This window comes from Orcinus orca, chromosome 1 (genome assembly GCF_937001465.1).
Source record: "Orcinus orca chromosome 1, mOrcOrc1.1, whole genome shotgun sequence".
NCBI classification, from domain to species: domain Eukaryota; kingdom Metazoa; phylum Chordata; class Mammalia; order Artiodactyla; family Delphinidae; genus Orcinus; species Orcinus orca.
Genome location: NC_064559.1, coordinates 37801015 through 37828945, shown reverse-complemented (window position 1 = coordinate 37828945; position 27931 = coordinate 37801015). Strand labels below are relative to the sequence as shown.

The 27931-nt window shown below is 49.8% G+C and overlaps 1 protein-coding gene across 5 annotated transcripts in view; it reads left to right on the top strand.

The window, feature by feature from the left end:
- Nucleotides 1-27931, top strand: part of PLXNA2 (plexin A2) — a 216333-nt gene that overhangs the window by 70948 nt on the left and 117454 nt on the right. For all 5 annotated transcript variants that reach the window (XM_049702847.1, XM_049702838.1, XM_049702845.1 and 2 more), the window contains exon 4: nucleotides 25223-25357. In XM_049702847.1, coding sequence (XP_049558804.1) covers nucleotides 25223-25357 — 135 coding nt within the window. The remainder of the gene's footprint in view (nucleotides 1-25222; nucleotides 25358-27931) is intronic.

Sequence of the window (27931 nt, the reverse complement as noted above, 5' to 3'; positions counted from 1 at the left end):
TCCATCCATGTGGTCCATTCCTCTCCTCTGGACAGATGCCTCCACAGCCCACCCAGGCACGGCTATGTATGAAGAGGGGAAAGGAGAGAAAGAGAAGCACTGACATTTCTTATAAATTATACCTTTTAATCCTCACCTGCAATGTAGGTGTCACTGGGCCCACTTTCCATTTAACAAAACCAAGGCTCCAAAGGTTTAGGTCACTTGCTCAAGGATAGCAACACCAGGATCTGAACCCAGGCCTTCTGTCTCTAAAGCCCTGCCCTTTTGGTTCCACCAAGCTGCGTCCATATAGCAAGTTCACTCTGTCCCCCGAATAAGTACTAATTACACTGGGTCCCCAAAGCCAGAGAGTAGTTCTGCTATAGATTGAGGGGCACAAGTGGGGGCCAGGGCGACATACAGGTGCTGGTGTTTGTATCTGCCGAGTCTGTGTATGTGTGTGGAGTGTCCACAACGGGGATCTCAGCAGGGAGTTGGTATTTGGGATGCTAAATCACCACAATTTGTATTAAGCAAAAAGAGAGTCATTATGTACCACGTGCGGGCTGCCTGGGCTGTCTCACAGTGGAGAAGTGGGAAACTGATGATGCTTTGGCCTGTGGTCTGGCGAGAATTTTCCACCAGGGGTCCTGAGATGCCCTTCTGGGGGCAAGATGTGGGGAGCAGTTGGGGGGAAGCGAGAAGAGAGGGGGATGGGGGCGTATGCCGCTCAGCTCCAGAGGACATGTGCCTCACCCCCTCCTACCTCTATGGATTCCTCATCAGTAGGGCCATTCCAGTTCTCATTAACACAAGGAAATCTGCATCCCAGCGCTGGGCAGGGGACGCATGTGTTGATATTTAATTATATAGTGTGCTGAGTATATTATGGCTGCTCCAGGGAATGGCAGCTGCAGACAACGAGGTGCAATGCAGTACGTTCAAAACTGCTTAGTTAATTAATGCATTAGCTGTTCACCTTGCTGTGTTGGGGGAAGTGGGGGGAGAGGACACCAGCTATTTTCCTGGTGCCTTTCCTGCTTCCTCTCCCTTCTTGTTCCTTTCTTCCTCTGAGCCCTTTTCTTCCAGAAGCTCTAGGACATTCTCAGCAGTCAGGGCAGCCTCCATCAAGAGCTCTGGTCAAAGGGTTAGAGAGCAAAGAGGGTTAAAACTCGACAGGGACAGAAGTAAGTGAAGCCTGGAAATTACGTGTGGATTTCCTTTGTCTAGTTGATGCCAGTCCCCAGCGACCTAGAGACTCGGGGAACCAGCGAACTGACATGCCAACGTAGCCCCAAGCTCTGCTCTCTATTTTGGGAACTCCCTCTCCCGTTCTGTAGCCCCAGGTGCAGACTCACTCAGGTGCTGAGTTGCACAGAATCCCATCGAGCTGGGAATTGAGTGGTTTGGGGGCGAGGAGGAAGAGCTCTGGGAATGAGCCAGGTAAGGTGTGAGGCACTGAAGCCACAGGTTAGGAATCCATCCACTTAGAAACTGAAAGAGCAAAGACCCTTTCTCCTAAGTTCCTGCCAGTGTGTATCCTTCACCCTCCTCCAAATCTGTGCTTCTTCCTACCTTTGGTGAATTATTATGTCAGTGCATGAAATCCTTATTTTGTGTTCTTTGAAAATTTCATTATTGTACCATTTTGCATGTTTGTCGATTTCACTTTCCTCGCCCCCTACCCTATGGACTTTACCTCTCATTCTTTTGAACTTCTGGAACATTTTCCAAAGCACTCCACCTGCATTTGTCATTAAGCTTCAAAGTTATCTGTAGGTCTCCCTCCCAGTGCAAGCTGCTGGGGGCAAAGCCCAAATCACAGTCAGCTTTCTGTGCCTAGCACTGTGCTTTTCATAGCAGGCATTTGAGCAATGCTTGAATTGATGCATTCTGTCCTCATCAGATCTTCAGGAAGTCCCAGCAGGTCTGTGAGCCTGTCTCCTTTGTCTTTGGAGTCCCTGCTCCCATCTCAGTGGCCAGAGCCTGGTGACCAGCTGGTGGCTTTACTTCCAGCCAACCTAGTATCAGCTCTTAGCGTAGCTACCCAAGCCAAAGGCCTCACCCAGAGAAGGTGCGACTGGGTTGGCACTCAGGTGACCTGCTGCTGGCGTTTCCATGGGAGTTCCCGATCAGTTGAGATTTCTTTTTTCTCTCTCTTGCAAAATCTTGCTATTTGGGGTTGATTTCTTTCTGCACCATGTGTTAAATGTGAGAAATGTCATCTGCCCTTCCCTGGGGTGGTGGATATGGGGTGCCTTTTCAGAGTCTTGTCTTCTTGGACCACTGGAGGTGGGCCCTGCCCTCTTGTGGGAAGTGACCAGTTTATCTGTACAGCATAAATAGCCCTCAGCTGTAGCAGGAAGTGAGCCCTTAGGCGGGAAGTTTCTGTGCAGGAGGGAGGAGTACAGTAAGCACTGAATCAGTTTGCCAATGGAAGCTGTGGAACATTTGTTCTCTTTGGTCAAAAAATGAGACCCAGGTGCCCTGGCCCATGTAGAGGGTGAAGTCTCACCTGGAAGCTTGGGGCTCCACGTGGTGCTGGGACTCTGCAGTCCTGAGATGAAGGAGGGATGCCCCAGCCACAAGCTTGCCTCTGGGTCCCACAGGAGTGAGACAAATCCCTCAAGACCAGCCTAGCGCTAGAACGGCCCTTAACCTAGTAGAAGCGCCCAGGCCTGTGGGCTTTTTAGACAAATGAAATTAAATGAGGGTTTGCCCTGGTCTGATGGGGAGAGCCCAGTGGGTTCTTCCCTGATAGGAGGATTATGGGAGCAAAACAGTTGAGAGAATAAAGGATGCAAAATAAGCCCAGGACTGGAAATCAGAAAACCCTCATTCAAGTGCGCGCTCTGCCACCTTCTAGATAGGTAACCTTGGGCAAGCCTCAGAAACTCACAGAACTTTGTTTCCCCATATATAAAACTGAGGGGCTTCCCTGGTGGCGCAGTGGTTGAGAATCTGCCTGCTAATGCAGGGGACACGGGTTCGAGCCCTGGTCTGGGAGGATCCCACATGCCGCGGAGCAACTAGGCCCGTGAGCCACAACTACTGAGCCTGCGCGTTTGGAGCCTGTGCTCCTCAACAAGAGAGTCCACGATAGTGAGAGGCCCGCGCACCGCGATGAAGAGTGGCCCCCGCTTGCCACAACTAGAGAAAGCCCTCACACAGAAACGGAGACCCAACACAGCAAAAATAAATTAATTAATTAATAAACTCCTACCCCCAACATCTTCTTAAAAAAAAAAAAAAGCATTCTGTGTCTGAGAGATCCTGGTGATTTGACCTTGGACAAATAACAAAAAAAAATAAAAAATAAAATAAAATTGGGATAATAATTCTCACCTCGAGGCCTGTTGTGAGGCTGCCGTGAGGCACTGTCTATGGAAATACTTCATAAGCAATAAAAACATTCTATACATGTAGGGTATTATTATGCTCTCCCATTATGCTCTCCCAGGTATTATTATGCTCCCAGAGCATATTATTATGCTCTCCCTATCCAGGACTTGGTTCCCTCTCCTGGGTAAGAGAATGTGCACTATAAAATGAATCAGAGCCTGGGCACCCATCACCTCGAGCAGAGGGCCAGGTGACTGCAATAAACCCACCAATACCTGGCTGCCCAGACCTCATAAAAGAGGCAAAAGGAATCCCTCCATCTCCATGCTCCTTTATACATTCACACTGGAGGCAAAAGAGAGGCTGAGGTCCAGTGCGTTTGGTTCCATTCCTGACTTCCTGTCCCCGAGACCTCTCCTGACTGTAATTCCCACGGCTGGCCCCCACCTAAGCCTCTTTGCTAACAGAGTATTTTTAACCTGCCACCTCCTTCCGCTTTGCTGATCTGCAGACAAGGGTCCCAGCGAGATAACAGAATCCATTAGTGCCGCTAGCGTCAGGCAGTGCCTGCTAAGTATGTCCTGAGGTGCGGCCTCCCCAGCCACCCCTGCCAGATGATGGACACTCTGAGGGTGAGGCAGGCTGGCTCTGGGCCCAGGCGAAGGAGGCTCCAGCGGGGCCCCAGAAGGAGTTTGTGTCCCCCCTTCTCAGGAGTTTTCAGGGATGGTCCCTTTCCATGTGTATACAGGAGCCAAATTATCCCACTTCTAAGAGTGGATCAGATGCCCTTGTCTTCCCTTTCCTCTCAAAATCCCATAGGGATTTGGGAAGAAAGCATTTCTTAGAAGATGTCTGGGACTGGCCCTCAAAGGAAGGCACCACCAAGGGGTAACTGGTGTTAAACCCCTGGGACGGAGGCTGGGGAGGAAGAGCCTCTTACTCCTTACCTTTGGTTGGGGCAGGGGAACGAGGAACTAACTCCAGAGTCTGGAAAAGGATTCAGGGGAAGGGAGGGCAGAACTCTTGACTCTTCCCTCGACCCTTCTCAGGTAGAAGTTGGTAGTGATGGAGCAGAGGAGTTTGGGGGAGCACAGAAGGGGCAGAGGCGGATTGGCCGGGAGGGGCTGTCCGGGGAAGGGAAGAGCTCTTCAATGGGGCTGACGGTGTCCCCTAGCCAACTCCTCTCTAACCATTCACACACACACACAGCCCCTCCTGCTAAGGCCAGTTTCCATGCTAAACTGTTCATTACGGCCCCCCGGCAACACTGTATGGAGGTGTCAGAACCCATCAGTGCAGGGAGAGTGGACAGGTGAACACATGAATACATCCCCCGTCCTGCGCTCTGCGGGAGGCTCAGACCCTGGGGAAATGGTGATGAGAGGCCGCGCGAAGCTGATATCCAAGGGTGGGAGAAGGGCATCCAGCCCAGAGGCAAAACTCGATTCACTGAGCTAGTATTTACTGAGCATACGCCAGTGGTACTGTGTTTGGCACAGGACTGAACAAAGCACAGTCGATGGGGAAAAGGATACCAGCAAGTAACTGCAGGAGTTACTGCTTGTTACGGTGGTGACCCGTGTTAAAGGGATGTATGAGGTCCCATAAGCAGGTGAGAACCTGTAACTAGGGAACCAGGGCTATTGGGAGTAGGGGTGGGGATCAGAAGAGGCTTCCCTGGGGCAGCAAGATGTAAGCTGAACTGGTAATGCTTCATCAGCCTCGCTGCTTCAGCCCTGGGCGCAGTTCAGAGCCGCCCCCCACCGCCGTCCGCATTCCTTACCAGCCATTCCAGGCATAGGCGTGCTCTCCGTGCTGCCCACATTCGGTTAGTCCATCTGCTTTCTCCAGGTGCCCCTCCTGCCCTCCTCTCCCCCTTCCTACCCCAGCCCAGCTGAGGCTTTTCTATCTGCTCTTGAAGTTGTTCTGGCTCCTGGACCCCCTCCCTTAAGTTAGTGGCCACATTCTTTCACCCTTTTCACAGTTCCCCACAGCTTTTAGGATGTAGCTGAGACACCTGAGTAAGATCCTGACATCCGGCCACGAGGAACACTCCATCTCTACGCACATCCCTTCCCCACCTCTGCCACACTCACACCCCTTGGTTCTAGTTTTGCCAGTCCCCTTGCTCTTTCCTCAGTGCCCTTCCTTGTCCACAATTCAGATTTCACCTCTGTGAAGCCTTCGTGGATTTTCCCATTCAGTCGAGTCCTTGCTATTGGTGACAACACTTAGCAAAGGCGGCTTTCTAGGTGAGTTATTTATATTCCTTTCTCTGAGGCAGTGTGCATGGTGACAGGTGTCACAGACTTTGGGATGGGACTATCTGGGTTCAAAATGTGGTCTGTCCACTTGCTGGTGTGACTTTGGCCAAGTAACTTAACCTCTCTGTGCCTTATTTTTCTCATCAGCGATACGGGTGAATAGTGGTACCTGTCTCACTGGGGTTGTTGTGGGCATTTAATTGTTGTCATGGGTAAAGCACACAGAAGGGACCTGCCTGCTATTATTTTTATTTCCTCTGTTATCGTTATCTGCCCTTCTCACCTGACTGTGAATTCCTGGCGGTCAAGAAGCACACAGAATTCATCTTTGTATTCCTCCAAAGAGATTCTGCTTTTCCCATAGTCTCTTGTAACTTCTTATAGAAAGAAACACAAAAGGCTCAAGCCAGAAAGGACTGCAGAGGTCATTTGGAGTAAATGCTAGTTTTCCTTACCAATAAACTGAGGCCCAGACGAACTGAAGGACCTGCTCAAATCATACCGCCAGTCCCCAGCAGCCGAAGGAAGCTAGCGGTCAGGAGTGTGAGATCCGGGTCTAACTCAGGCTTTCCTGCGCCAACACAAATGCTATTTCTATCCCCTCTTTGGAGAACAGATGGTCAGTGTCATCTCCAGCCTTCTCTTGGCATATCACTGAGCCACCCTTTCAGATGGCCCCTCAGCCTTGTACCCTCCCCGCTAATGGATCTCTGTTGTCCTAAGCCCTTTGGCCCTGCCTAATGAGGCAGGGTTTCCTACTTTCCAGTCAGGGTGCTGCGTGTGCTTTAAATAGGGAGCGGCAAGGCAGGTTGGGGCTTGGCCTTAACAGAGACTCCAGGGGTGGAGAGGAGAGGAGAGGGAGACCAGGTCAAGCAGACACAGTCCAGCCCCCAACCCCACCCCCTGCCGGCACCCACCCTGCCAGGCACCCAGGCCGCATTCAGACTCCTCCCTTCACTGTAGATTTGATACAATCTGGAAAACGCATTAAACATTACACAGAGTAGTTGGCGCGTAATTAATAAAGTACAGATTTTGGCTGGAAGCCTCAACCTAAAATAGCACCATGGCTGTGGGGTGAGCAAGGGCAAGGGAGGGAGGCTCAGAAGATGGCATGTGATGAGAACCAAGGCCATTGTCTCTGCAAATAACAGGGTCACTTCTCTCTGAAATTATGGAGGGAGGAGAAAGAGAACAATTGTAATATTTTTATTAATAAGGGTGAGACTGGACCTTGGGCAGGCAAAATGTCTTGCCCGGGGATAGTTGTGTGTCTCCCAGGATAGAGCCAGGGACCTGAGTGTGGGCCAGCGCCTTGGTAAAAGACAACCTTTTGTGTATCACTGAACCACTCTCATGAGGTTGCACATTCCAGGGCTGTTTTTAATTTGAGAGATGTTTTAATGGCATTTTGAGACAGTCTGTTCCCTCGCCAGTTCTCCAGAGAGGCTGGAGGGAGCTTCGTGTCTTCTTTGAAGAAGCAAAAAAAAAAAAGGCCTTTTCTTCTGCCAGCATGTTCAGAGAGCCCTTTGCTGCATTTAACCAGCCTTGTGGTGTGAGGGGAGAGGTGAGGAAGGGGCTTGAGGAAGTGGAGGGAAAGGGGAGAAAAGGCTTCTGTGATTAATTCAAATGCCTGGCCTCCGGGGCTTTCTCTGCTGAAGCTGGAGCCCTGCTGCTTTCTGCCAGCGGATCCCAAACTGGGTTTCAGAAGCAAAATGCAAATTTCAACCCAACTAATCAACCCTGACAGGGTAGCATCACCTCGAGCCTGTCAGTCATTAACAGACGACCCAAGGCAGACCTGAGAAATGAAGAGTGCCAGTCCCAGATGGAGGAGGTCATGATGGAAGGTTCCGGAAACTTCAAAATGATATCACCATAGAGCAGAACCTTGACACCAAAAGGGAAACTGAGACAGGCAGGAAGTCCCAATGTGATCCCCTCATGCCACTTATAATATTTCCTTCCTCTCTCTGCAAGACAGAAATGAACTTGATCTTCTTGTTCAATCAGCAGTGGGTGGGTGAGGATGTGTGAAAGTCTATTATATTATGAGACCCTATGGGCCCTCTATGAGAATAATTAATCTATTAATTACGTGACATAAAGAAAACAGCAGCTTCTATGGCATGATCTCTGTCGCATTCGTTTCTCTATCCCCGAAGCATAAGCACTACCCTTGGCATCTAGAAGGTCTTCAGAAATGTCTGTGGTCCAATCTTTGCTCCAGACCTCCCAGAGCCTCAGTATATTCGTCTACAGGATGGAGATAAAGAGAGCTTCGCTTTCCTCCAGGCTGTTGAGTGGGTTGAATGTGGAGCTCTTGTTGGTCAACCGCACGGTGATGTTCTGACTGCCTCGCTCTGCCTGGCTCTGGCTCCTCCGCTCTTCCCTCCCGTGCCTGGGTCGCAGCCAGCGAGACAGAGCTGGCAATCAGAGAGACACAAGGAGCTTCTGCCCTCTACCCCCCGGCTCCCCATGCAGCTACCTTGTTCTCGAATATCCAGAATTTGAACCCAGAACCTTGTACAGCTACTTCTTCCCAGGGGGAAATAGGTCAGAGATCCAGAGCTGGGGGCCGGCCACCAGCCAAATTCCCAGCTCTAACCCTTTCTACTTCTAAAAGGGGCCAAGAAGGAAAGTGCTGTCTCTGGTGCCGAGAGAGGGTGGGGGGAGGCTGTGGGAGAGGCAGGTTGGGTTTCACTAGCATTCCAGAGCAGGCTTTTGCTGTGTAGCTGAATCAGAGCTGAGGGAGCCTCGGAGACCAGAGGAGCCTCAGAGCCGACTGTGGGCAAACCTGATAGCCCATCTGGAATCCATCCACGGCCTGCCTGCCCTCCCTCCCTCCCTCCCCCACGCCCTGAGCTCACTGAAGGAGCCACCGTGGGGAAGCAGGACCGGACGCCTTAAGCAGCAGGCTGGGCAGATCCCCCAGGTGCCAGCCCACAGGCCTGTGCTGCTCCTCCCAGCTCAGAAAGCACAGGTCCCCCCCTGCACCAGCCCCCGGCATCAGTTCATGCCCCTTCCTCTCAGAACCAGAGTGAGCGAACCTCAAAGCTCCCAGTGGCACAGAGGAAAGAAGGCGCCTCAGCGTTTGGACCATACCGAGGTCGTTCCAGGGACCTGAGAGTGCCAGCCCCATTCCACATCAGGAAGACGTCCAGATGGGCATCCAGGTAGCACTGGGCTTTCAGAATCCTCCCAGCCCTTGGCTGTCAGAGTCCTGAATCTCCTTGGATGTCTGGTGTCCCAAATCTCTCATCACTCCAATATTCTAAATGCCCAAACTCTCCCAATGGAGGGATCCCAGAGCTGGAAGACATGGCATTAAGCGCAGAGTAGGGACAACCGGCTGCCTGCAGCCTCACACTTTATCCTCAGCTCTGCTGTGGTGGTTCACTCTTGACCTTGAGGGAGTCATTTGCTTTCTGAGGGACTCAGTTTCCTCTTCTCTAATAGGACACCGACCCCTGCAGGATGGTCATGATATCATAGAGGAAAATTTGGATGACAGAAACCAAAAACAAAATGTCATCGACCAAGCACACTCTCTGCAGAGCAGATGATAATACAACGGCAGTTTCAGCCAAAGTGCCAGCCAGCCTCAGCTGGGAGACTCTGACCCGCAGGGCCCCTGTCCTCTGCCTCTCTGAGGCGGCCTCCCAAAGCCTGTAGAAGGGAGATTTATTCCTGCATTTTCCTGGCATCTTCCCTACCCCCTGGGTCAGTGGGAGTCATGGCACCCTTCTCACCCACCACATTTGATTAACCTTTGATCACACCCGTCCAGCACGTGGGGATGGACACCTGTGGGGCTCTCTCTTCTCTCTCATGCAGAGACACACACTCCTCTCCATGAGCAGGAAGGAATGCCCCCCACCCCCGGAATACCCTCTGCCTGGTGGGCTAGAAACAGAGCCCACCATAGGGAGGATCCTGCAAGCTGAGGAAAGCTATCCATTTGCTGGAGAACCTAACGGGGTCAGAGGCAGCTCAGACCACCTGGAGGCAACCAGGCCCTTTGCCCACCATGAATCTCTTTTCACAACAAACTTTGAGAACAGCCTGTTTTCCCATTTCAGCTTCCTGCGTAGTGTTTGCCTAATCCGTCTGTCCAAAATCCCTCTCCAAACACGAGGTTTCCTGCCCAGCACTGGCAATCAGAGAGCTAATTATCTGGGATTAGAAATGGGGGCGGGGGGCTCCCATTTAATTACAGGAAAAAATTAGACCAACTGATGTGGGCAAAGCTACTGGGATTAGAATTGAAGTCCAGGTTTGAAGGCAGGTCAGTTTGGAAGGTGGGAGCACCCCGTGCTCCGTCCCGGGGTCTTCTGCTCTTGGCTGTCTCTGGAGTCCGTGAGATGAGGGTAGAAGGAGGGCTCCAAGAGATTCTCCCTTGGGGGTCGGGGAGAGAGGTGCATATGTGTGTTAGAGAGAGACAGGGAGAGAGACAGCAGAGAAAGACAAAGAGAGGTAGTAGACATGCAGAGAAACTGGAATTGACAGGAGAAACACAAGAGAGGGAGAAAGAGATGGGCAAGTGGGAGGTGAACAGCAGGCATTTTGGGGACCAGCATTCTGTCCCGCAATTGCTGTGGGCTAGCATTTCTGTCATGTTCCCTTTCAAGGGGGGAAGAACTGAAAGGCCGCAGAGGCAGGCCTCCCTCCTGCCTTCCTTCTTTCCGTCTTCCCACTCCTTCTTCCAGTGCCCGGCACGCTGGCCCAGTATTGCCACACACAGCACAGGTGACAAGTGTAGGGGGACAAGGGTGGGGCAGGGAGCATGGACTCCATTGGGCTCCTAGTGATCTTGAGTCTCTTCTGTGGCCTGAAGATGGGGCTTCCTGCCAGCCCTTGCTTTCTTCTCCTAGGAGAAGAACCTCCTGGCTCAGAGAAGCATTCACTCATTAATTAATTCATTCTTCCGTTTTACCAATAGTTAGGGAGCGGTATTATGGGCCAGATGCACAGTGATCTATGGGTTTTCATTAGCCCAGAAGAATGCAAATTGACCTCTGGCTCTAAGTTGTGAGTGATAATCTCCTCATTTCTTCCCCCTCTTCCAAGATCTCACATACACTTAAACCATCCTGGGAATAGTCCAGAAACACACCCTGGCCAGCTCCTGCCCACAGAGGCAAAAGATATGAGCACACAGTGCAAAGACCTGAGAATACGTCAAGGGAACAGACAACAGAATGCAAACGTGTGCAGTACAGAGTATATGAGTGCATGAGCATAACTTCTTTCCAAATTAGGAATTAGGTGACTTATAAAGGATTTGTCAAACATATGTAGTGAAAACCAGTATGGAACTAGATAGTTCAAGCCATAAGAGGGGAGCGGAAATAAATATGCTAAGAATAAAGCCAATATGGGCACCAGCACCCAGCCTCAAATTTGGCCTGAGTATCCTGGCAGCCGAATCAAAAAGGGAAATGAGATGAACTAGAATTCTTAGTCTGCAATAGAAGTATACCTATTTTTTCAGGAGAGACAATTCCTGGACATTACATAAGTGACTTAATCATGTGAGTCCTTGTACAGAAACCAGGACAAAATTTGACATCAAAATCAGAAGCCTCTTTTATATGGTAATTTCTTATATAAACTTCCACTAAAGTGCCAAGGCCGTGACATCCATGTAACAATTATCATTAAATGAATTACTCTCGGGGAGTAACCAACAATAAAAAGCAAGTAGATAAGGCCATTGAGGAAAGTGAAACTTGCTGGTTAAGCTTTTGTGGTCCACGTTTGTGGCTTTCTGGAGCTCTAACTTGATTCAAGGATAGAATGCAATTTTTACAGCAACCCCTTTGTGCTTTAAGTTGAATAAAATGAACTATATAGGTTCAGCTTCTACATCTGGGAATTTATAATTTTTGTGGACACTTCTCTAGAGGCTCAGATAGCAGAATAAGAAAGAGCCTTAAAATGGTAGACAGTAAGATGTTAACGTCATACACAAGGCAAAGGTGAACGCATTTGGGGGAGGCATGCGGGTTAATAAGATTGTAGAATCAAACTGACCCAGGTTCCAAAACCTCTGTCTACCACTTACTGGCTATGTGACCTAAGGCAAGTTACCTGACCTCTCTGAGCCCCAGTTTCTTCATCAGTGAAACGGGTTTGGGGGATTAATGTAGATATTTTGTGCAAGGTGCCTGGTGCCCCATCCAACATGTAGCATGTGCCCGATTAGTGGCAGCTACACTCCATTCCAGGGTTACTGAAGAAGGTGGCATTCCTAGCGTGGGGAGAGGAGCCATGAGCAAGGGAGGAGACTCAGGAGTTCTCTGGTGCTTGCCAGGGTTGCTGGGGACCCGTCGCCCCTTCTGAGAAATCCCCTCAAAGCCATCAGCTTCCTAATGGTTGGGACTGTCCAGAGCAGTTCTGCAGATGCTCCAACCTAAGTTGTCTCCCAGGAAGCCCCAGAATTCTCTCCTTCTCTGCTCTGTTTCTGTCACAACTTGACTGGGAAACCCGTGACCCTCCTTTCCCTCGCCTGTTTTCGTTCCTCTTCAGAAATGCCCAGGACTTGGCCTTTCAGCAAAGGAAGGCCCATCTCTCCTTGTAAGGAAGGCCCATCCTTCCCCGTCCAGCCCCGTGGTCTCCCCGTACCTCAGCCCTCAGGGGCCCCTCCTCTGCTCGTCACGGCGAGGTTCAGGTGTCAGGTAGGGTGAGGGGCACCACATCCTGCTTCTCCTTGAGGCATCCTTGTCTAGATTGGATGCCAGCCAGTCCCAGGCAGCCTCTAAGTGACAGCAAAGGGGGTGGGGGGTCGGATGGGAAGCCACGTGATGTTCCCCCACCCACCCCGACCACACCTCCCTGACAGCCGGGCACCCAGAGCTCCCCTGAGCCACAGAGCTGGGCAGGAAGAGAGAGGCAGATCCAGAGCATCGCGGTGTTGAGCCAGGGGCTCCTTCGGACACATCACTTTTGCCCAGCCTCTCTCCCTCTGCTTTTTTTTTTTTTTTTTTTGCAGTTTCTCTGGTGCTTTCCAGCTCACTGCCAAATTGTCAAAAGCTATGAGAGGCAAAGTGCTGTTCAGTTAATGATTCCAGTCCCTGGAGAGGTGGAACGCTCTTTTAAGAGAAAAAAATAGAGAGGAGTTGGGGGTGTGCGAGGGGCAGACAGGGGGATGCTTCAGTACTTTAAACAAAAGTTAAGCTGCAGCTCCTTCTAGCTCTTTTTCAGGAACAGATTAGAAGTGGGGAGGTTTGCCCCGAGCGGCCTTCTCTCTGTGGGGAAAGGCCTGGAGCCTCCCCCTTACTTTTCTCTTTTTCACAGAGTAGAAAGGGTCTGAATCAGAACGCTGCCATCCTTTCGGGCCCAGGGGCCTCCACCCTCTGTGTCCCCAGCGTAGGAGACCCCAGCAAAACCATCCCTTCGCACTCAGGGAGGCTGCCTGAAAAAGAAGCCTGCAAGCTCCTACAGTGCAAAGGTTCCTGCGTTCCTCCGCTCCCTCCACAACCCCTCCTCCTTCCCCAGCTGCTCCCTTGGAAAGGACTGAGAGTAGGGTGTGACCGATGGCTCCAGTGGACCCCTGAAGAATTCCCTCCCTGCCCAGTTTTCCTCCTCAGTCTGGTCCCACCCAAGTCTATGGATTAAGAGCAAACCAGCCCAAAATTCTTCATCTCCGTGCAGCCCTTTCCAGCATTCCAAATGCTTTCACATTCCTTATCTAATCTGTTCTCACCACAGCCTTGTCATGTAGGCTGTGCTGTTTTTTACCAGTTTTGCAGATGAAGAAAGTGAGAATTAACTCCCTTGGCTGAATGCCCCTGTGTGGCCTCCGCCCCCAGCGAGTTAAGACATCAGCCCTGACTGGACAGTCAACACCTCTCAGAAGGGAAGATTGAAGTGTGGGGCTTGAAAGATCTAGAAAGGAAACTGAAAAACCTCTGTAGAGGCTGCCCTCTTCATAGAGACGAGACCTGCGTGCCCTTTAATTTCCGTCATCTGCAAGTGTGATCTGCCTTTGGGCGGGGCAGGGGGTATTTTTTAAGTTATTTTGATTCATATTGTCCCTAGAGCAGTTCCCTGCCGTCCTGATACCTCTCATCTGTTCACATCCTCATACAAAAATTCTATCGGCTACGAAAATGCAGCCGCACCTTGGGTGCCATGGTGTGTGGCTGCCCAGAGCCCAAGAGTTCATAGCATCCTGGTAGTGGGATCCTCTCAGGGGTCGGGAGGATGGGCAGGTGCTTCACTTTGCTGACCCTTGAGCCCACTGGATGTTCTGCTAATGCTCACAGAAAAGACGGTACAAGGTTTGCTCTGTACAAGCCTTCCTTCCTTCACTACCCACCCCCACTGAGCTCCTGGCACCTACTTCACTGTTGTACCCAGGCACCGGCAGGGGCTCCGTGCTTGCACTGTGCCCAGCAGCTGTGGGGCGTCAGCACAGGAGGGGGCGGGCATCGAGGAGAAGCAGGGGTCCGGCCAAAGAGAAGTTGGTGACCGGGAAGGGTCTCTGAGCAGCAATGCCAGGGCGTGCAGCTAGAGTCCATGGCAGATCGAGCAGATGAGACAATCCTTGCTCACCAGCCCCAGCCCATCCCACCTTGATTAGAATGATCTGGCCCCAGAAAAATAGTAATGAATTAATTAGGGGTCTGTTGTCATGAAGCAGCTCATTATTAGAGTCCCTCTCCTGGGAGGGGAGATGGGGAAAGGTGTGAAGATGACAGCTATTCAAACAGAATCTTTTAAAGAGCTAGACCCTCCCTCAGCTGTCTGTTCTGCCCTTAGGCTCTGCCAGGAAGTCAGACACACCAAAGCCTACAGGGCTGCCCTGCACTGCACTGGCCGCCCCAGATTTCAGGGGGTGGAGGCTTTCTGGCCTCACTTCCCTTCCCTTCTCTGACCCTGTTTCTCAGACCCCAACTCTGACTCCATCTTCATGACCTTAACTCTTGCTCTCCGTCTGCCTTTGAGCCAGCAGAGCTCCAGCTTAGTGGCCCTGCAGTTCTTTTCAGAGCAGCACCTTGAGTGTTTATCGTACTTTCCTCCTAAGAGCTCTTACCAGTCCAACGAGAGCCAAAAAGATCATTTCAACAGACACTAATGCATACAGTGTGTTTGTGCTCCAGGTTCCAGAAGATTTGGTTGCAGGGGGCAGGGGGATGCACGGAACAAGATTCCCTCCTCTCCCCATTCTTTTCTAGAGAGTTGAGTTCTGACTCTCTGCCTACCAGCTCTGTGACCTTGAGGAAGTTTCCTCACCCCTCTGTGCCTCAGTTTCTCATCTATAACATGCGATAATAGGGTTCTTGTGAGAATTAAATGAGAAGAAGTGTATAAAGCCCTCGGCATGGTATCTAACAATAATAGGGGTTAAATAAATGTGGGCTCTGACTTCTGTTCCGCTCCTGCCTGGTTTCAGCAACAAGAATCCATCCATTCCATCAGCCTGTGTTATCCTGCTCTGTACACAGTAGTACCCAGTACAGTGAGGCATATGGAGCTGCACAAAACATTGTGTCTGTTTTCTAGGGACTTACAATCTTAGGAAAGATAACTGCACGTGTTCACAAGTAACTGTGCCAAGAGTCACACTAGATACTGTCGGAGTTCAAAGGAGGGATCAATACAGGCTTCATGGAGGAGGTGGCATTTGGGTTGGGTCTTGAAGGATGATTAGGATCTAGGAAGTAAAATAAATTCTTAAGCAAAGGCGTAAAGACCAAGAACCTGGGGACATAATTGGAAAATGGTGAGAAGGCCGTGTTAGCTAGACCCCTGAGTGACAAATTGAGGCATGTGAACTTTTCTAAATTATCAATAGGGACAATTAAAGGTATTTTGTGTGTGTGCATGGATTCATACAATGATTTCCTTTTTTTTCCGTCTTCCAAAAGTAGTGTATGTTCATCATAAAAAAAAAATAGACCGAGATAAGCGAGAGAGAAAATTACAAACACCTGAAATTTAAGGATTTTGCATACAGAAAAGGCAGGATCAAATAAGTGTTTTAAGAAGATTAATCTGGCAGTGTTTGGTAGAAGAGATTAGAGCAGGAATATGCTGGAAGCAAGGAAATTTCTCAGGTTATCGCAGTAACACAGATAAGAGGCAATAAAGACTCAGACCTAGCCCGTTAGCAATGGGAAGAGAAATACAGTGACACGGATGTGCTTCTCTCAGTTACCATGCATTTTCTGCACCATGGTAGACACATGCCACATGCGTTTTTTTAAAATGACTTTTCCTTTTAAAATCTCAGGGAGTCTCCTGCATTCAGGCACAAGCCCAGTGTCAGATAGCCATGCTCACAAACCTAGACCTCCCTCCCATCCTTCCAGCCCGAAATGCCATCCTCAGCCTTAATGAAAGCAAGAAATTACTGTTGCAGGTTCTAAAATGCGGCGCAATTTTAGGCCATTGAAAAGAATGAGTTAATTAAAGAGGGTAATAACCCTCTCCGGCGCCCCGCCCTTTGCTCCTTTTCCAGCTGCAGGTGGCCTTCTTTGTCACACTGGAGGAGACAGCTACATGATCTATTTTGTTCCCCAGGAGTTATCTCCAGGGACACCCAGCACTTTTTAGATGTAATTTTTAGTCCCAGTGCAGGCATTGTCCTCTTGTTTGACTTAGGGAAGACCGAGGCCCCAGAGGGAAGCAGAGTGAAAGAGATGAGTACAGGCTTTGCAGTCAGGCAGCTGCAGCTTGGAGCTCTGCTGGGCTCCTTCCTGTGTGATCCTGCTCTAGAGAGTTTATGTTTCTTATTCTGTGAGATGGGAAGGCCTACTGCACAGAGTTTTCTAGATTAGCCATGTTTGTATCTCCGACTTCTTGCACGCTGGTTGTCATGCTCAATAGATTTTCCATAAATACGTTGAACTAATTGATAAAGGGAGATAAGCGATTCAAAGCCCTCTATATGTCCAGTTCTAGGAAGTGCTAGTTTCCTTTGCCCCCGCAGCTCCCCCTGGAAATTTTCCAAGGTAGTAGTTAACCTTGGGCATATGTCAATATGCCTCATCTTCACTGCATCCTATTCCAGAGCTCGGTGAAGGCTGCATTGCCTCCACATGGACCCTAAAGGTTGCTTCTAAATCATTCCCAGTTCAAAAAGCCTAAGAGGTTAGATTCTATCCCGATACAGCCAGGGCATCCCCAGGCTGGTAACCTGGGTGTGATGCCTTGAATGGAGATTCCGAGAGTCCAACGTTGCTAGAGTTTTGGGTAAACAGAGATTCCGATTGAGCAGGAGACGCTCATTATTCTTTATGAATTCCTCCTGCTACCCCTCTGTGCTCCCCCCAACTCTGTGCACTCCCGGTGAATTATTGCTTTGCTGCTGCGTGATTTGATTTCATCTGAGGCTGGTTAATGCTGCTTCCATCCCTCGCTGTGTTTATCTTATTGTTTCCCAGAACAATCAAGTGTTTCCTCTGCCCCTGGCAGCTTCAGCTTGTTCCCGGAGCCTCCTGACCTGCCCAAGCAGCCTTGAAAGGTGGGGCTGATCTAGGGTCAGAGCCCTGTGCTCCAGAGCTGCCCCATGTCATTCAGCTCTATAAGGTCTACTCCCTTGTCCTGGGCCTTGGAGCTCCAAGCCCTGCCTGACAGAGCGAGAACCAAGAAATTGGATTCTGGTGCTTCTGGGACTTGATGTCACTCTCCCCTGAGTCGTAAAGGGAGAGGCCCCTGGGACAGCAGCTGGTGCCCCTGTAAAGTGCAGTTTGTCCTTCACCCCAGGAATGTGTGAAGAGAGGCTGTTCCTCGCCGTTCTGTGGGCCGCTGGATGGTGATTGCTTGGTCGTCTACCCCTGGCTGATGAGAAGCAAAGAAGCCATGATCTAGAAGGGAATCCCACTGCAGCCAACCTCCCCGAGCTAACCCCCAAACCTTGCTCAGAGTACACGCTCAATAAATATCCACCACATCCCCGGTCCTCATAAGCCAGGATTCTCAGACTGTCCCAAGATGCAGAAGTCCAGAGACAGGTGGTTCCTCTAGGGACCCCCTCCCTCCCTTCCAGGAGAAAGCCCACGGTGGGCTGGCCTTCTAAAATCCAGGAGCCTCTAGCCCCATGCACCCCCTCTGCTAGCTCACCCACCCCCAGCTTAATATCTAGGGCAGATTCCTGACATGCACAGAAATAGAAATAGTTGTACATGGAAATGTCAATCTCCAGTGTCAAAGCCCCTGTGACTGGCCGACAGCGCACTGGGGACCAGTGCTGGAAGCATCTGCACGTGTGTGGGAGGATGTGTGTGCACATGCACACCAAGGTGAGGGCAGCCAGAATTCTCGAAGTTTAGCACACCTTGGGGACCTCCTTCCTTCTCACGGACAGGAGGGGTCCTTGGCTTCCCCCCTCTTCCTCATCTCTCCTGGCTCTGTGCAAGCCACAGGCCAAGTTTTCCAGGCTCCTGTGTTCCTCTCCAATCATCCAAGCATTGAGGGGCAGGCTCCCAGCTGTCCTCCAGGGAGCTTCGGCCCACTGGACTGTGACTCTGCATGGATAGTTAATGTTTGCACACCTCGGGGGTTGACATGAGCCAGAGGCACCCTGGAAGTCACTGCTGCTGCTTCTGTGTGTGTGTGTGTGTGTGTATCTATGTATGCATGCACATGTAGTGTGTGCAGGATAGAGGGAGGAAGAATCTCAGAGACTGACTTTACCAAAGACTTCAATCTATAAATAATTCGGGTCATGAAACGCTACAAAAATAAACTTCAGCATGAATCCTCGCCCTCGCCACTCAATGCACAGCTGCAGATACACTTGCTCGTTAACTCATTCCCAAGTTCAGTGTGAACAGCACCAGGCCTTCTTCACCTTCCCCCTCTTTAAAGGTGTCAAAGTATACACACACACACATATACACATACACACACACACACAAACACTCATAAGCCCAGAATCCTGAAGCCAGAGATAAAATCAAATAATAAAGGCCTCCTCCAAAGGGAATTTTAGGACACATGGTGACAAGACCTGCTGAAATTGTTGTTGAGCCCTCAATAACTACATGTCAAAAACCTCATCCTCTCCAAATACTCAGGTCTGACAAACCAAGTTTCCAAGAAATCTGGGCTTGGACATAACAATAACACTTTTATATTTATATCACACTCTAAAGTTTCCAAAGAACTCACATTTCCTTCCCCTCCTACTTTTCAGTTTAGGTATCACCTCCTCCAGGAAGCCCTCCCCTCAGTCCAGGTGAGGTGCCGCCCTGCCCTCCATGCCGGCCTCCCTGGGATCCCCATGCAAACCTCCTCTCACACGGGGTGGCCCAGGTGTATGTGAGGACTGATTGGATTGTCTGCTTCCCCATTCCTGGGGCTTCCTAAGGGGATCCTTTCTCGAAGTGTCCCCGGCTCTTAGCACAGGCCTGGCTAACGGGAGGCATGTCCTGAATGAATATTAGACAGTACCGAAATTTGCAGCCACAGAAACTATCACACAAACAAGTGAAGTGACTTGCCTGAAGTCACATAGCCAATTATTGAGAAAGCTGGGATTAGATCCCAGCCCTGCAGACGCAAACCAGTGCCTCCCTCTGTGTGGTGATGTCTCTCAAACCAATGTATTTCCTACTGAGAGGCCCAAGAAGATTCCCAATTCTATTGCTCTTGCAAAAAAAAGATACTACTACTGCTACTACTACTACTACTACTACTAATAATAATAATAATAAAGTGATGTTAGAGTGTCAAATCCCAAGTAAAACTCCATAATTTAGGACTAACTAGGGAAGAAATTGATGCATAAGAAAAAGAGTTTGGAGGGACCTGCAGATAAGCTAGTTAATTGGATATGCTGATTTAAATTGGATAGTCAAATAAAGAGGCTGTCATTAATTTCTGTACAGACCTAGCTGTGATTTAAAGGAAAGCTACTACTAATAGGATTACTATTTCATTCTCATTTCAAAGAGGCCCCTCCCCCCAGGAGGACCAGACAGTAAATCTCCCCTGGTTTTCACCTCACATCCTCCTGCCCCAGAGCCAGCCCTGATAAACTGCCTTTTAGCCTCCCAGCAGGTCCCCCCAAATTAGGCTCTGAGTTTATTGTTGCCTCTAGGAAGTAGGTGTTTGTCCCACTTTGGCCACTTCCTCTTTCTTTGGGGTCTGAAAGAGGAAGAGCAGCTAAAGAGAGGATTTGGACTCTCATCTGCCCATCTACTCTGTTCTCGGCTACAGTGAACGGCTGTGTTCACACATTATTATCTCTCAGGAGAGTCACAGAGTGGCTGAGAATCAGGCTTTCTGTGGGAAACCCAATACTGCCACCCTTTAGCTGTGTGATCTTGGGAAAGTCACATAACTCTCCATGCCTCCAATTTCCCATCTGTACAAGTACAATGGGAATAATAATAATGTTTACCTCATGGGTTCTTGTGCAGGTTAAATGAGTTCATTTTTGTTAAGTACTTTCAACAGCACCCAGCACATGGTAAAAGCAATAGAAGTGGTAGCTATTAAATTCTTTAGGCCAACAGGGCCTTTTGAAAATCCACCAAGATCATCCTCACTACCTTCAGGCAGGGCCACATTTAACCATGAAGCAAAAGGAGTCATCCCGGGGCTTCCCTGGCGGCACAGTGGTTGAGAGTCCGCCTGCCGATGCAGGGGACGCGGGTTCGTGCCCCGGTCCAGGAGGATCCCACGTGCCGCGGAGCAGCTGGGCCCGTGAGCCATGGACGCTGAGCCTGCGTGTCCGGAGCCTGTGCTCCTCAACGGGAGAGGCCACAACAGTGAGAGGCCCGTGTACCGCACCAAAAAAAAAAAAAAAAAAAAGAAGTCATCCCGTGTTCAGAACTCTCCTGAGAATGAAGATATAGTCTTCCGTGGTCACCCACTCTGTAGTCAGGGCTCCTCATGACAGGAATTCTTACTAGAGCTAGCCTAAATCTCCTTGTACAGTGGTTTAGGCACATTCTGTCTTTTGCTCATCTTTGTAGAGACTGTCACCCTCCATTGCAGCACACTGCCCTTATCCCACCTTCTGAGCTTTGTCCAAGCAAATTGACACCACTAGCTCTGCATGTGTGCTGAGGTCAAGCCCTCCCAGGAGAGGAGGAGCCCAAGTAGAAGGACGGGTTGAAGTGACTGGCTTTCCCCTGTGTGCATCACCTCCCTCCTCTGACCCTTCTCCACGTTCCTCCTCTGCCTGGTTGGATGTCTGGCTGGGGCCTGTGCAACTTGGTCTGATAGTGCCCTTCTCTTGGATTAGATTCATGGCCTATTTCAGTGTATTGTTGTCCTTGTGGTCATTGAAACCTGGCCCTGGAGACACAAGCTCAGAAGCTGAAGAGAACTCACTTTGTGGGATACCACAGAATAGACTCAATCTGTTGCAGTTTTTTTTTTTTTCTTTTTGTGGTACACGGGCCTCTCACTGCTGTGGCTTCTCCCGTTGCGGAGCACAGTCTTCGGACGCGCAGGCTCAACGGCCATGGCTCACAGGCCCAGCCGCTCCACAGCATGTGGGACCTTCCCGGACCGGGGCACGAACCCGTGTCCCCTGCATTGGCAGGCGGACTCTCAACCACTGCACCACCAGGGAAGCCCTGTGTTGCATTTTAAAATCCCAATTTTGTTTGGGACTCTGTCACAGTCTCCACCACCACCCTGTGTCTGGCAAGGATGGAGGACAACATTGAACCTCAAAACTTCCCATCCGAGACAGAGAAAGATGGGGACTCGTGTGCTTGAATTACAGTAGGGCCCACCTTTGTCCCTCCTCAGTCACAGGGTGTTCTCTTCATCAGCCATGTGCTTTCCTCTGGACCACACCGGCTGGAGCTGGTGGGAGCCCCAGGTCCACCCCTGACTAGCTATGTCCATGAATGGAAGCCCTTGAATGAGATGGGCTCCAAAGCCCTACAGCTCCGGCAGTCTTCATAAGTCTGTGATTCTCCTGTGATAGACCCTGAGAAGATTGCGCCTTTGTGTTATTCAGAGAGGAAAACTGAGCCTTGGGGAGATGAGGTAACTGACCTAGAAGTGTACCATTAGGCATAAAGCAAGCCCAAACAAGAACACAGTCAGATCAGAAACCCAGGAACCCTGAGTCCCAATTTAGTGTGTTGCCTGGAGGGAGCCAAGGGAATAAGGGAAGGGAAAGACCTCTGCCATCCAGTTGGCCTCCCCTGGCTTCTGCCTGCCAGCCCTGCCCCCACCTCATTCCCTTTGACCCCCAGCCTCCTGGCCCCCTTCTCCATCTTCTCTGTCCTCCTGTTGGTATCTTGGAGAGCTGCACCAGCTCAAGGCAGATAGCATGGGATGAGGGAGTAAGTAGGGGTGCACAGACTTCTTAGGCAATACCGCTCTTCATTCCAGGGATTTAGACTGAATGAAATAGGATAGCTTAGTTCAGGTTCAGTACCAAGAACATTTTCTCTTCTGGTTTAGTTTCAGTTCTGATGTCTGAGAGTTTCTGTAGGTTTGATTCTGGCTTCAATTGCTTTATTGAAAGATTGGGATTGTAGACAGAAAAAAAAAAAAAAAACTGTTTAGGTCTCTTATTCAGAAAAAGTTAATGGCTGGGATTAGTCCTAACTGTGATGCAGCAGAGTATGTGATGATAAATCATCTTTGGTTCAATTCAGCTCCAACCTTGCCATGGGTACCATCTAGTCCTGGGGACCACAAAGGGCCAGACATGGCTTTCCTCCTTCTGACTTTGTGTGCCCAGGCTCTTGGGGACGAGGCTGCTTCACCTGGCAGAGGGTTAACCGGCCTCCCCAGGTGGGGAGATCCTGGGCTGGCCCTGGCGTGGGAGGATGGTTCCTCAGTTCCTGGGGCTGAGCCAGTGCCCGGAGGAGACTGAAACATCCCTGGAGAGGAGCAGCTGTCACACGAAGGGTGGTGAGAAGCACTGGGACATTTCCCGTTTGGAGGACAAAGCAGAGCTTGAACTCTCCCATTTTATGGAGAGGGAATATTGAGGTTAAGCCAACAAGAAGTCATGACTATCACATCTCCCCCTACCTCCTGCAATACCCCGAGAACTTTTGTGATTAAAAGCTACTATATTTCTAGAAGGATCTCATGGAAATTTTGGATTTGTCCATCTGAGAGAGAATGCTGCTCTGAAGGTTAAGGGGAACTATTTTAATTGTGGGGCATTTTCCCAGACTGAGACCCTTCCTCTTCCCTCTGCTTGAATCCATCATGAGATTTGCTCCAGGGTGGAAGGCAGTAGCCTCAGCCCCACACCATCATTCCTGGCTCCAGAGTCTTCCTCTGCCCTATGAGAATGAATTAAATGACCCCCTGACCCCTCCCCTGGAAGGAGGGGCTTTAGTGACAGTTGCCAAGGCAACAGCTTGGAACAGCAGGAAGCCACTAAAAAGGCAGAAAAAAGGTTGAAAGAGGAGCTTAGGAGAGAAGGACAGTCCAACCCACAGGGGGGAGTTACTGGGGTAGGAATGGCTGAGAGCAGAGTTTCTTCATTTCCACTGAGGTCACCTCCTCATCTTTAAGCCCAGAGCTCCCCAAGTCACCCATCAAAGCAGACAAGGAGAACCTGGTACCTCTGACTCTTAGCCCTGCTCCATTGTTCCCACTCCTGGGGTCTAGGCCCAGGGCCTCAGGCAGGAAAGTGCTGTTTCTGCCACTAGGAACTCCAGAACCACTGTGCCCCATCCCACAATGGGCTCGTGGTCTGCTTCTCACTCACTCCAATCCAGCCCAACTCTGGGCACAGATCACACCCTGGCTCAGGCCCCTCAAGTACACAGATTCTCAGGAGGGTAGAAAAAATTGAATAGAAGCACTGGTCCTACCCTCCCAACTCTGCAAGAAATAATGCTCTTGATCCTCTCTACTCAGCCAATAAAAACTGAACATGTATCCATTCATCCATCCTTGCGTGTTCATTGTGGCGTCAGGCACCAGGCTTAGCCCTTGCAATGAATAAGTCATGGTCCTTGCTCTCAGGAGCTCTCGGTGGGGTGGGAGAAATGGGCAGAGGGAAGAAGATGGTTAGAAGTCCAAGAGAGAAATCAAAGGGAATAGGAGGGAAAGGCTTCAGCTTAAAATTGTCCACAGAAAATTGTCTTTTGACCTCACTTTGATTTAGCACTAAAGAGCCCACGATACTTTATCAGTTGGTTCATAGTTCATGTCCTTTCAACAAGCATTTCTCAAGCATTCCCTTTTATCCATCACCAGCTGTGTTCCCAGCTCCATTCTAGTCCTCAGAGGCTCATCCTCAGAGAAATAGAAAGCCTTCCTGCCTTCAAAATGTTGGCAGACTTACGCACCTGCGAGACAATTAGAGAAAAATTTAAGTAGGTAGTCAATACACGTTAGCTAGTGCGTATACGATGAACAAGTCAATTGATTATAATCCCAGGACAAAATGTCTGTTGGATAAAAAGCCATCAGGGTGAGGAGCAATTAGTGTGGTGGAGAGACTGGGGAAGGCTTCATGGGGAAAGTGAGCTTGAGCTAGAGGGGGTTTAGTTGGACGGAGGACAAAGAAACAAGCCGGGGTTGGCAATATTGGTCAAGAGTCAGCTGCTGTGTTGGGAACAGGAAACCTAGTGGTGAGAGCACATTCAAATTATGGACTCCCTGCCATCAACTTTTTGTCCTTAGGGACCTCTCTCCGCTGAATTTCCAAATTTTGTGTAGAGCTTAAACTAGAGGAACACTTCTCAAACCCCCAGGCTAGCAGCATCTACATCAGCTGGGAATTTGTTAGAAATGAAAATTCTCAGGCCTCATTCCCACTGAATCAGAAACCCTGGGGTGGGCCCAGGGGTGCATTTTCCCAATCCCTCCAGGTGGTTCTCAGGGCATGCTGGTTTGAAAACCACTGGGCTACAATCAGTGCTTTTAGACCCTGGCCACTCACTAGATTCACCTGGGAAGCTTTGAAACCCAACGAAGATGCCAGGGCCCCAAGCACAGAGGTTCTGATGAATGGATCCAGCCATATATTTTTTTAAACTCCCCAGATCACTCTAATGTATATCCAGGGCTGAGAGGCACCAGACTAAATGACCTCCAAGTCCTTTCTGACTTCTCATCCTGGGACGGGCTCCGAGGCCGATTCTCAGATTTTTGTTCTCAGGGATTCCCGGCTCACCAAAATCTCCTGGTAGATTTGCACACATTCAGGGGATATGTTTGGGGTCAGAAAGACCTTTCTGAGATCCTAAAATCTTGAATCTCTTGATGACCAGCTCTCTGATGGTTTGTATGCTGGTCCCACCATCCTCTCTTACTTGCCCGAGGCAAAAACACTCGGTGCAGATGTTGATTCTCCTACCCCAAACACAAATAAGTGTGCACAAGCACACACGCCCACACACCCTCATCATGCAGTGCTATAAATATATGGACACACACACAAGAATAACCATATAGGGATATTCAGATCACACCTAAAAATATATACGTGCACACAAATAAACTCACCATCAGAAGTCTCAGACCAGCACACTCAGACTGCTTGGAAAAGGATTCCTCTTGGTGGAAGTTGGGCTGTTTGAATTAAGAAGCACCTCTGTCTTCCCTGTAACCTAGCCTGCTTCAGGGTAGCGCTTGGGGGGCAGGATGTTGGGATTATGTTCTATAAACTACCTGCAGGTAAACCCACAGGGGACCACTGAGTACAGATGCTGAGGATGCCCTTTTTTCTTTTGCAGATTCGAGCCGATGGTCCCCCCCATGGTGGGGTCCAATATGAGATGGTCTCCGTGCTCAAAGATGGGAGCCCCATCCTCCGGGACATGGCCTTCTCCATTGATCAGTGCTACCTATACATTATGTCTGAGAGACAAGTAAGTGCTGACACACATCCCTCCTTTCCAGAGCCCAGGAGGAGCAGATAACCAGTGACCTTTGTTCAGAAACTATTCCATCAAACAAGAGAGACCCCTGGGCCTGCTGCTCAGGGGTCCTAGGAAGCTTTTGCAGGGAGTCAGAGAGAAGCGGTTGGGGCCAGTCACTTCCTGGAGCCTCTCTTTAGGCCGCAGACCCTGTCTCAGCATGTGATGAACAGCCCCACAAGAACGGGCCAGACTGCATGAAGCAGCTTGGTGTGATTAGGAGGTAGATTTACTGCTCCCGAGCCGACAGTCTGCTGCTCAAGGGAGCCAGAGAGGTGTAAATAATCCAGGCCTCCAGGCTGGGAGAGATAGACCCAAGATAGGTCCCCAGAAGGAGATAAAAATCTTGGGCTGAGTCTTAGACTGATGCAGGGTAGAAGCTGGCCAGCTCTGGGAAGCTGCAGCTCTTTCTGCAGAGATGGGAAGGCCTGAGAAATCGAATTCTGTCCTTTTCTGGGTAACACCTGAGTGGGTTCCACACCCTCTTGGATGAAATGTTATTCCTTTGGGTTATATTTGACCTGAATATGTGGGAGCAGAGAGAAGGCAAATGCAGGGAGAGCCATGGTGAAGGACAAGAGAAGGACAGGGGATCCCCCAAATCAGTGGAGGTGCAGGAAGCAAAGCTTAGACCTTAGGAAAGGCTGGTGCCTTCCATTCATTCAGTCAGCAAGTCAACAGTCAGCAGGACTGGTGATCTTGACATTGACCTGAACATGGTAAGTAAGATAAAGGCCAAAGAAAAAGGGGAAGGACTGTGAATCTGTTTTGGTGCTGGGGACACTGACTTAGAGGCTAGACAAGGACGTGGCGCTGGAGGACCAGTGAGCTTTCTCAGGGTACCTCCCCACTCAGGTGTCATTCTCGAAATACTCTGCAAAGATTCCAGATGTCTGTCATCAAGTTCACCCTGCCCAGAGTTCTCTTTCCCTCCTCCCTTTTTGTATGTGTGAATTCTGAATCGGGGACAAGGGATGAGTGGAGGAAGGAAGAGGTGAATGGGCACATGATGGCATAAGGGAAGCAGGGATGCAACTTTAACTTGAAAATTAGTTCCTGAGAAGAGATGACACAAACCATATGCTAATTGTATGCAAATTACATCCAGATCCTCTTGAACCCACCTGTCTTTTTACCTTCTTTCTTGTAACCCCCATGGTTGAGGCGTAAACAAGTCCAGATGCAAACTTGTAACCCTAAAAAAAAAAATTACTGGGCATGTATTTATGGGGAACAACGTACTGGAAAAACATCAAAATGAATGGGACTTGGTCACTACCCTTAAGTTGCTTACAGTCTAACAAGGAAATCTTTATCATCAGATTGGAGGCTATAAATCCTCTGCCTTTCCTTCCTATTTTTCTTTGTTTATAAGACGAAAGGTTATTTCTTAAACAAAACTGATAGGTGGGCACCATACAAATTCAAACAGTACATACAGAAAAGGAAATAACAAGTTCCCAAACCCCACACCCCCAAATGTAACACCATGTTAACATTTGATGAACACCATTCCAGATGCTTCTGCAGAAATATCTACAGATAGAAGGGTGGGTGGAGAGATAGCCCCCTAGACCGGTGCATTAAAGGATAGTCACTGGGATCAAATAGACCTACGTTAACATGATATTTTCAAAAGACGTTATGTATGGCCGAGGACCAGGCTGGTAACTCTGGATAAAAATTCTTTCTTGGGTTCTCTGAACCCCATGAAGTAGAAAAGCAGAGACAGCAAATAGAAGTGACCAGTGAGACCTCAGTGGAACTGAGACAATGCCAAGGCACATATTTGGGCTGCATATCTTGTAGTCAAATGAGATGCTTTCTGAAATTGAATTCAAAACGTGGCCAAAGAGGAGGGCTGGAGGCTGATAAGTGGCCTTCAGGGAATACAATGACCTCTTGAAGCCATATCTGATGTCCTCTCTGAGAGCATCAGCTCTGGCTAAACCAAGTGTTGGCATAGCTTATTTCTAAATAATCCCTCCTTTGGTCTCATCTTCTGCATCTGCTTCCTGGTGCCTGTCAGTTGGCGCCAAACAGAAGGGCTCAGTAGTAGCCAGTCATGCTGAGCAGATATAGGAAGAATTTGGGTTGAATGCCATGGGGCTATCTTGAATCAGGTGAGATATTAGTCAAGGGAGCTCCCTATGCCAGGCGGAGCCGTGATCAGCAGGCAGAGTCGGAGGGGGACTGGTGGTGGAGCTCGGAGGCCTGTCACTTGGAGAGCCGCAGGCCATGGGGCAGTAGGTAGCCTGGTGATTTCACCAGGGGCTGGGTCCAGGGTTGAAGGCCAGGAACACCTCAGGAGGGCCATCTGTCTGAGGCCAAGCGGCCAAGAGTACACCGGGTGTTCACAGACAGCTCGGACCTCTTAAAGGAAACAGTTGAATATGTGGCAAGAGAACAGTCAATGGAAATGAAGTCATATGACGTGGATTCTAGTTCAGCTTTTGCTCTAGCTGAGGTCTGAAGCTCTCAACATTTTATAACCGGGTGGCCTTAGACAAGTCACGTCACCTCAGT